This window comes from Dysidea avara, chromosome 2 (assembly GCF_963678975.1).
Source record: "Dysidea avara chromosome 2, odDysAvar1.4, whole genome shotgun sequence".
Taxonomy (NCBI): domain Eukaryota; kingdom Metazoa; phylum Porifera; class Demospongiae; order Dictyoceratida; family Dysideidae; genus Dysidea; species Dysidea avara.
In genome coordinates, this window is record NC_089273.1 from 14185823 (window position 1) to 14196716 (window position 10894).

Genomic DNA, 10894 nt, shown 5'->3' on the forward strand with positions numbered 1-10894 from the left:
TAGTTTACTAGAGTGGTATATCCCCAGTATATGGAACAGTTAATTGTTTGTTATTTAAGTAGTTTTTCAGTAAACCCACATTCACTGGTGTTTTACTGAGAGTTTAAGACTTCGTAAAACAATTAATATGTTCCATATACTTAAAGTTACTGATATTTTACTAACAGTATAACTGGGTACAACTACAGTAAAGCAGCTTAACAAATTAGTAAACTAAGAACCTTCAAGCAGTGTATAAGACAACCTGTATTATGTTTTCTCTAACTGTGATTTATAGTAAGTACAGTATAGTAGGACCTCCATAATCCAAGCATCTGTGTGCCAATTCAATTATAAATAAATGAGTTTATTTGAATAAATGAAGCCCATTCATTTATATATATATATATATATATATATATATATATATATATATATATATATATATATATATATATATATATATATATATATAATATATATATATAGAAAGTTACGTTCAACTGGGCATCTGGATTCAGTGGAATAATGGAATGGTGGAATGGACTGGAACAGTGGAATGGAATGGTGGAATGGAATGGTGGAATGGAATGGAATGGTGGAATGGAATGGTGGACTGGAATGGAATGGTGGAAAGACCATTCTATGGAGATACACTCTAAACAACAAGATAGCAGCAATTTAAACATTAAAGTAAAACGGTCTTTATAAAGAGGTGGTCTATACAGAGGTGACCAGTAATTGAAATTACCTAAGTACCATTCTACATTGATCAGTTGTGAGCCAAATGCCTAGAAAAAAGTGATATGTGATTTGTAATACAGCAATATATCCCATGCAAAAACAGTTTGGCTATACAAAAATGATGTCCCCATCAAACTAAAAGTAACTGACAACTAAAGGAGCTAGTATGAGGCCAAGAAATACTGGCAAATAACTTGCCATAATTTATAACAATTTGGTCCTTTATTATTGACTCGTACAGTCTTGCTGCATTCATACCTGTAACTCTAATTGGCTAGTAATTTAGCCACCTTTTTTCTCCTCTACAACGCCGGACTATTTAGAAAAGTACCAATTTACTAGCCTACTAGATTTACAGGGAATCAATAGGAATACAGTCAAACTACACAAGTCAATGATAAAGGACCAAGATTTTTGTAAATTATACTTAATTTCCAGTATATATTAACACTCATTTCTTGGCCTTACCAGATAGTAGCTCCTTTAGTTGCCAGTTGCTTTTAGTTTCGTAGACACATCTTTTTTTTTGCATAGCCAAAGGCCCAAATTGTTTTTGTAGCTATTACTGTATTGTATCATAAATCAGATATCACTGGCTTTGCTAGACATAACATATGGCACACAATTCATCAATATGACTGTCTTATAAGGCTCTAAAACAACCATTTAGATATTAAAGTAAAACGGTCTTTGTAAAGAGGTGGTCTTTGTTATAAGGTTGTCTTTATAAAGAGGTGACCACTAATTGAAATTACCTAAGTACCGTTCCATTCCACCATTCCATTCCAATCCACCATTCCAGTCCACCATTCCAGTCCATTCCAGTCCACCATTCCATTCCACTGAATCAAGACACCCTGCTCAACTGCTCTAATAGAACATACACTTACTCTAATAGAACATTCACCTAATGACAAAATACTCTAATAAAACTGTCACTTATACTGTTCAGATAATTAACAGTTTGGATAATCAAGATTCAAGGTCCTACTGTATCAGTTGATTGTGTCATCATTGCATAGCACTTTATGGTGCCCCCAGTAGGTGGGGAATTGTAATTTTCAGAAATGCAAATCCCCACCCCATATCTTGTATAAATAGTGGTCAGCTTCCATGTATACAGCAATGCTATGAACAATGGAAAGGCAGCCAAACTCATACTACCAGAGAATCTATATATTTTGCTTTATTGATTCATATGTAGTTCACAGTTCAGCCATCTTTTTCCAAATGTTCTGTTACCCAAACACAAGTGACTACTGTATTAGAGTATTTTGTGCATGTATCTTCTATTAGAGTATCTAAATAAAATTCTGTATATATTTAAATCAATGGATTTTATCGTTTATGTGTCCAAACTTTCCATTATTTAATCAGTTTAAATAATAGAACCACTGTGCAAGAGGCAAGCCATTAGCACAGTGCATGTACTGTTTTGTGGTGGTACATTCATTTGCAGAAAAAAAACACAGTTACCTCATGTCCAATAGATTTAACTTTGCAGGGGGAAAGTATTTTGAGAAAAGTTTGCTCAGTGCTTTCTGTGGATAATTCGACCTAAATTCAAGAAATATTGTGAACAGTTGCTATTTATTTATGCATACCTTGACACTAGTACTTTCAGTCTTAGATGTTTCAACAGGCTTTGCAGCCACATACTTTCCACTGAATAAGTGTAGCAGCTATTACAAATTTTATAAGAAATGAACTAAAAATGTATAACCTGATAATTACCTGTATGGTCTGACCATAATACACCAATGTTCCACGTAATCGCTCTTGTTCAGCATTGTTATTGTCTATTTCAATTTGTGCATTTTTCTGTGATGCAAACAATATCATTAGTTACATAACAAACATACAGTTACAACTGCATGATGTCATAATACATGGTCAGTTAATTATATTATCCACTAGCTGGCTCAGAGGTCAAGCAGAATCTCATCAACACCAAAAATTGTTGCCAAGGATAACAAGCATGCATATGTAGCATGCATATTTAGTATGCATATGCAGTGGTATCATGAGTGCTTACAAAGGGGTGGGAGGTGAGGGTGGAGTGATGGGCAAGAGATAGACTTAAAAATGGACTATAGAAGTCCAGACTCCAGACATGAGATCACAAGACAGTGCTGGCTGATATGCAGCAAAATCAACAGAAGAAATGTTGGCTAACCATATTAGGCCATCCCGCACTATACCACCAAGCCAGCTCCTTCACAAGGATAGAAATCACCATTTGAGCTCACCACACCACCCAGAAAAGACGTCTGTTAAAACCAACTTCAAGTAGTTTCAGCAGTACTGAGGATGTAAATTAGTAGTATGATAGTGTAGCCAGATGAGTGATTTGGATTGGTTTTGTAAAATCTGGTCACAAATACTTAAGGAAAAAATCTTATAATTTTTTTAGCCCTTAGCTTTATAGCTACATTTGTACCTCTGATGGATGAATATTAAGCAAAAAAGGTTAGAAATTTGTGTTGCATAGCATTCCAATGTAAAATTATTAAATTAATATAATATAAGTTACTTATTATTGGCACTTTTGTTAATACACGTAGAAGGTAAAATGTTAAAGTGGGACAAGTACACAAAACAAAATTGGAATTTCAACTAGAGTAGGGACCACAGCACATTAATAAAAGTACTGAAGCAAGCTGGAGTAGTGCATTATATTGAATTACAGTAAAACAATAGGAAGTGTTATATACCTACTGTGCTCCAAGATACGTACCATAACGAAAATGCACAGTAGGGATATAACACTTCTTATTGCTTACTGTGATTTAACATTGTGCACTATACTTGTCTGAAAAGTGAAATATCCATTACGCTTCGTTGTTGGCTACGTTCAACACATTATACAGCAGTACGAATCAAGAACTGTTCAAAAAGCACTTCTGCAATTAAAGTAGCCACTATGAACAATATGGACAATTTCCATTATGAAGGGAAGCCATCATGTGCTATTGCCAAATTGACACTTTTTGCTGTCAGCAAAGATGAATGGATCACGTAATTTGGCAGGTTTTAGTCAAAACCATAGGAAATTCTAATGAACCCCTGCTGAAAAATAACTTTTTAAAAATACTTGGGAAAAGTTACACTATAGAGTGGCATTGTTATTAACGTTTTTCATGTTTTTAGTATAAATTTTAGGCTGTTTTCAAGCCCTTAAATTGTAAAAATCCTGATCCCCTGAAATTCTACTTTACACTACAGTCAAACAACTTTAGTTATGCTGTTCCCTACTTGCCTCCCTGTAGGTCAGGTTTAGAATTGCCACTGGTCAAAACCCACAATTGATTCTATTGTGACAAATTGTAAACTTTTCCGTGATATCACCAAGACTTGTTCATTAACATGAACAAACGTAACAGCAATGTTACCTTCTCCCTCCCATCATTGAAGCATTTAGGTATGACTATAAAAGCAATTCAGTGATAGAACTAGTATTGGGTGGGGTGATTGGTCACTCAGTGTGGCGAGGCTATCAGCCTTTACCAGCTTAGGTAATCAGTCTTACTGGTGTGATCGCTGTGGGCTATCAGCCTGCACTAAGGCACTGTGTTTATTGCCCACAAAGAGTGCTTTATAGCACTGCAAAGAGTGCACTCTGCAGTGCAATAAGCATTCTTTGTGGTCAATAAAGTACTGCTTGCCCTAAACAGTACTTTATGACATTAAAAGTGCATGTTCCTTTTATCTCGCTCACTCATTAAATTTCGCACTGTACAAAGCAAACTTATGCAAATTTTTATCACACCAAATGCAAATCATTAACACTATATTTGCCTGCTCATGGATAGTTTGAAAGTGTTTTGTTTTGTTTCTGTAGCTCAAAGACTAAAAGTAGTGTGCCCTGTGACACCAAAACAACACTTTCTGGTGTCATAGGGCACAATTTTTATTTGCAAAGCACACTTTATATTTTAGAGTGAAAAGTATGCAACTTCTTTTTAATTTTAATTTCTACAGATAACAAATAAACTTTCCTCTACAGTCACCACCTACAACAGTTACAATATGGAATCAAAGATCATAAAAGAAGTATCAGTGGTAAAATATTTAGGGATAACTATAAATGAAAATTGCAGTGGGCAGAGCATACAGTATTTCATATATTACTAAAAAGGTAAACAATACACTGGGATTTTTACGCAGGAATTTAAAAAGCCGCCCTCCTCATATCACAAGCTCATGTTATAAATCTTTAGTGGTACCAATTGTAAAATATGGATGTACAGTATGGGACCCACACACTCATAAAGACATCGACAAGATTGAAAAGGTTCAAAATCGTGCAGCAAGATTTGTTAAACATGACTATTCGTGACATACAAGCATAACTGGTCTTATAAATGATTTAGAATGGCAGAGTTTACAGTCAAGAAGATCCACCCTAGAAGTGGCGATGATGTACAAAATAATTCATAATTAATTTTAGTATCCATTCCCAGTCATTACCTAACTCTAACACATGACATCACAATTTCATATATCAACTACCCTATATGTAAACAGCCATCTATACTCATTTTTCAATCAAAAATTTGACTTTGGAACAGCTTAGATCATGAATTAGTTAATAAATCTTCATTACAACAATTTAAGACTACGTTACATAGTTAGGGTCCTCAATGAAAAAATAGACTTTCACCAAATAATTTCCTTACTACTGCAGGATACTTAGCTTGTTGTACTGAAATTTGAACCACTACAAATCAGAGTCTTTTAGATTAATAAATTGGCATATCGCATTTTCGCGTATTGAATGATTTGCAGTAAAAAGATGGAATTGTAACTGCAGCTTAATGCAAAGGACTGAGTCAAACTTTCTTATTAGCTGTATGTTATCTTAAGTTGTTGTGCTGTGAAAACATGCATAGTAATGGGTAAACGTCTAGCTGGGTGGCTTACAATGGCTCACTTTTGTGCCTGCAAAATCATGAAACATAACATAACAAATTGCGAATTTGGTGATTGCTCTATTAGAGTTAGTAAATACAGTCATAATGGATTTTGGTATTATACAGAGCATTTCAAGAATAATTTTAAGCAGAAATGCTTAGCACAGTGTTATATACACCATAGGAACTAATAACCTTCCTTCAATAATGAATCACATTATCAAAGTCAAACATGTTGCCAGTAATGGTGCGAATATAATTCACAATTGTAGAGATTTCATCAGCTAGGTAAACAGCCATCTAACCACTCAATATGTCAAAGCAAATAAAGTGATTGCAAGTATATTACTACTGGTGATATAAGTACAATTATTTTGAGTTACTCTAATAAAGCAATCACCTATTTTTAGATTTATTTTTGTTACAGTGCACAGCAATGCTTCAAAGAATAGTTGTAGGCTTTGATGTTAGAGTATTATTAGCAGTACTGTATGGACTAATGAATTCATTGCAACTATGAATCTTGTTTAAGATAATATTGATCAACCAGTAACTACTAGCTAATCTAACTACTGAAATCCATACAAGTGCAAATTATATTCATATTATGATTATAATTGGCATTTAGTCTGAATCTTGTTTAAGATAATATAGTGGTGACACAGTCCAGACTAAATGCCCATTATAGTCATAATATGAATATAATTTGCACTTGTATGGATTTCAGTAGTTAGATTAGCTACTGGTTGATCAATAAAGCTGTCTACACACATCAATTAGCTATCAGTACAACTATTTGTGATTTATCAGGGGCGTAGGCAGGATTTCCAAAAGGGGGTTCTGCCCTAAGTATAGAATCTCCACAGCGGGGGTCTGGGGCCGTATACACGTGTAAACATGTGTATTCTTATAAATTCATTCGCAATAGCGAGTAGAGGTACTTGAATTCCTCTGCCTGAAGACCTGTAGCTACCCATTTCAGTGGATTTGTGTAAGTTAATTCAGTTCTAGTTAACCAGTATCACGATTTAAAAAACTTAACTCTGAAAAGGGGGTTCGTCCGAACCCTTTGAACCCCCCCTGGCTACGCCCCTGTTTATGACAAAACCATTTTAAAACTCTCTAATAGATCAGTCTTTCATTTTTAAGTATTAAATAGTTGGTAATGAAAATGTGTTTGAGTTGCAGTGGCTCCTACCACGAGAGAAGCCAGATCTTCCTCATGCAATTGGATGTTCCCTCAGTCTATAATGCAAGTTTGAAAAGAATCCTAAACTGTATGCTATCTGGCTGGTGACGACAAAATATTACAGTGATTTTGCAAAAAAGATGCAGCTCACTGCTTGTACAATTGAAAATACTCTACTAATTATGGGTTAATTGCAACACCAACCACTTACACTTTAAATATATCAAATTGGATGGCATGAAGCTGCAGCTACTTTGGTGGCAGAGATCACTAACATCCAAAATTAGCGATAAAATATTTCCATATCACCAGCCATATAACATAAATCCTTGTATTCCTTCTATCTTTGTAATATAGACTAAGTAAGCATCCAACTGTGTCACCATGTGGTGAGGAAGATCTGGCTTCTCTCGTCGTAGATGGTAGTGCATCCAAAACAATTTTTTACAATGCTATTTTGAAGAAAGCAACCTTGTGCAAGCAATATAGCCAGACATTTGTCAATAACTATCCATGTTTGTAGAGCATAGCAAGCCTAGATAACACCTAGCAAATAAAAAAGCTCAAACCATTTCTTTGACAGTAGCTAGAAAACTGGAGCTAGAAACTGACTAAGCTAGCCTAGGTCAGTTTCTAGCTACTATCAAAGATACAAAATGTCTGACAATTCACTGACTTAAACATCAATGAAAATGGTCTGATACAGCAATAAACTGGCAAAATTAGCCAATTATGGTAGCACTTTTTTGTGAATGGGAAAATTCTAAAAACCATAATATGTGATTTATTGAGCACTGCTCAAAAGCATAATGTTCAATTTTTGGAGCATAATATCCTCATTCCTACCCAGGGGCGGATGTAGGGTTTATAAAGGGGGGGGGGGGGGGGGGGGGCTAACTTCACATGCTGGAACTAAAGGGGTCTGGGGGAATGCCCCCTCCCAGGAAAATTTTGAATAATAGATGTTAAAATACTGTAATTTGGAGACATTTCCATATAAAATGTATATTTCTGCCTCTAGCTATTTTATGTACTTAGTCTACCTTATATGGCTCTCTGCAGCATTTGCTAATAGAAAGGTTTGGGTAGGTTCAGACAACCAAGCACATGATGCACCCACTCACATTTGCATGTGTGATAGAATGATAACATTGAAACTGGAGATTTTTGAAATTTGAATGATACGAGATTGAATCTGAGAGCATTTTCAATGGAAATTGTGTACTTTAATTAAGTATACCGGTACCGGTAATAGCTACACAAGTAGATAAGCAAGCCTTTTAAACAGACCAATGCACTTCATTGTATGTATAGGCACATGCAGGAAGATTTGGAAAAATTCCATAACAGAATCAACTTTTATGCTTACACTGAATGTTCTATTAGAGTAGTTAGGTGACAGTTCTATTAGAGTATCTCGATCTTGTACACCTCCAATGCTGATTTGGGTTCTTGTTGCATAACCTTTAGCATAAATCCACTAATAAGGCCTTGGAAAGATGTTCATAAGGTGGATTTATGAGTGGAGTATTTGTATTATTGGTGATCATATAATTATGCTAAGATAAACTTCATTATAATCCTCAGCATATTGATCAAGTAAAGTCAAAAAGTGAAGGGAGGCTTCAGCGCCCAAAGCGCACCCCTAGATTTTCCCCTGCAGCCAGATAGCGTACAGTTTAGGATTCTTTTCAAACTTGCATTATAGACTGAGGGAACATCCAGTTGCACTACCATGCTGTGAGAAAGATCTGGCTTCTCTCGTGGTAGGAGCCAGAGCAACTCAAACACATTCTTCATAATTTTACAGACACAAAAACGAGCCATTGTAAGCCACCCAGCTAGACGTTTGCCCATTACTATGCACATTTGCACAGCACAACAACTTAAGATAACATACAGCTAAAAAGAAAGTTCGACTCAGTCCTTTGCAAGAAGCTGCACTTGCATGCAATTCCATTTTTTTTACTGCAAATCACGCAATACACGAAAATACGATACGCCGATTTCACAATATAAAAGACTCGCGGCTTCTGATTTGTAGTTCAAATATCAGTACCACAAGCTAAGTATCCTGCAGTAGTAAAGAAATTGTTTGGTGCACAGTAAAAACAAACTAGTGAATGTCACTACTAAATGTAGTGAACGTCACTACTAATGGCTGCCACAATACTTACTACTTTTGTGTAGTGACGTTCACTACTAAGATTGTAGTGAACGTCACTACATTGACCACCAAGTAGTGAAAAAGTAGTGACGTTCACTACAAAAAGTAGTGAACGTCACTACTTAATAAAAGTAGTGAGTATTGTGGCAGAGCAATTCACTACTAATTTTTTTACAGTGTGAAAGTCGATTTTTTCATTGGGGACCCTAACGTAATCATGCACTGTAGCTAATTGTATTTTAAGTAATCACACACCACACTGACCACACTTTTGTATTTTTGCACTTACCATGCACTTGCACCATTGTAATTTGTGTTGTACGCTCACACTCTTTAGACGTTTTGCACACTATTTAATAATAATAATAATGGTATGCGTGTTACGTGCGTTTGTTTACGATTCCGTAAACGTAAACAAGATTGTCATCATTTCTTCTACTAAACGGCCTTCATATCTATGTGCGCAAGTGCATGACTACATGCAGGGCTAATACTATACCTTGGCTAATGTGCTGATCCATGATGAACATTTAAGCCAAATTGCAGCGTTGTGGACTAATTCATACGGAGTTATGGCTGCGAATGTAAGCGCTTGTAGTTTATTTTCAGTATAGTTGCTGTACAAATTGATTATCTTGTCTTCCTACTCTCTATCGCTATAATTCCAAAACTACTTACCACAAAAGGCTGAAACTTTTGATCCATTCCTTATAATGCTGAGAAAATAAAATTCCTAAATTTTGCGAACAAGTCGGATTTTTGCAAAGACGGTCACAAATAAATTACTATAATGTCACGATGTCATTTACCCTTGCATTCATGATCAGTTCTTTTCGCCTTTCTTGCCCCTCCACATTCCTAATATAACATACAGAGTATCATACAACACTATGACTTTAAAAATACTCTTATTTTCATTACTCCAGAGTGACGCGTAAATCAGCGAGTCTCCTTTGTGCATGAACTTGGTTAGCTGGCAGAATTTTGAATGCCGCCACTAAAGCACAATAAACACAGATTAAACTTGCATGGTCGCTTACTTTTAAGGTTTGGAAAGTTAGGATCATCCTGATCTTGTGAAGGTACTGGGAAAACGAGAATTGATGCACGAGTGGTACTAAAAGAATACAGGATTAGTTTATTAGCGTTCACACCGCACGTGGATGCATTCTTGCCTAACCTGGATAATTCTGAGAAAATGTATCCTCCCGATTTGCAGTGAAGGAAAACAACATCTCCAAACAGCAGCGATGGGTTGGGCTTCCTTGTTTGAGCCATCGTGCTGAAGCAGGATAAGTCAAGCACTGGCGTACGCACCCTCTTACACACACACTGTCGCGACCAAGGCGCACGACATTTACCAACCTGGTTTACTAAGTTTTGTTATATAGACAAACTACCACAATATAGAGCTGCAACTTTTATTCGTATAAAATCTAGCTATTTTAGTAACGGCCTATAGTTTTAAAAAAAAACTAGTCCAACAAGTTATACATGTTAAAAAATTATACGGAAGTCAAGTGAAGAAAAAATGGTGTCCTGTGGCCGGACGAATAAACACGAACCTAAAGTCATTGGACCTTATCCGCAATAACGTCAGACACGTGAGATAGTGGTGGGACTTTCGTAAAATTTATTATGGAATTTTTTTTACAACATTACAAACTACCGCACTAATTACAATAAACTAAACTACTTACAAGCTACATCTACTTAACTACATTATAAAACCTAAACAAAATCTATAGTGTCCTCCGAGCAAAGAGGTTAATTACTAATAGATATAACAAGCCCTGGATAACAGCAAACAGCAAACAATATAATTATTAGAAAGAAGAAGCGATTGTATAACCGTGCTCGCACATCTGGCTCTACCGAAGACTGGAATGCTTACCGTATAGC

General features: G+C 35.7%; 1 protein-coding gene across 7 annotated transcripts in view; it reads right to left on the reverse strand.

The window, feature by feature from the left end:
• LOC136246668 (inositol 1,4,5-trisphosphate receptor type 3-like) overlaps window positions 1-10507 on the reverse strand; it is a 72676-nt gene extending 62169 nt beyond the window's left edge. For 2 of the 7 annotated variants that reach the window (XM_066038209.1, XM_066038210.1), the window contains exons 1-7: window positions 10173-10466; window positions 10033-10109; window positions 9914-9989; window positions 9802-9850; window positions 2458-2544; window positions 2328-2405; window positions 2200-2280 (exon numbers count right to left, since the gene is read on the reverse strand). In XM_066038209.1, the coding sequence (XP_065894281.1) occupies window positions 2200-2280; window positions 2328-2405; window positions 2458-2544; window positions 9802-9850; window positions 9914-9989; window positions 10033-10109; window positions 10173-10270 (546 nt within the window). In that variant the 5' untranslated portion in view covers window positions 10271-10466. Of the gene's footprint in view, window positions 1-2199; window positions 2281-2327; window positions 2406-2457; window positions 2545-9801; window positions 9851-9913; window positions 9990-10032; window positions 10110-10172 lie in introns of all 7 variants that reach the window. The other 5 variants (XM_066038207.1, XM_066038208.1, XM_066038206.1 and 2 more) reach the window with 4 other exon arrangements.
• Between the last annotated feature and the right edge of the window lie 387 nt (window positions 10508-10894).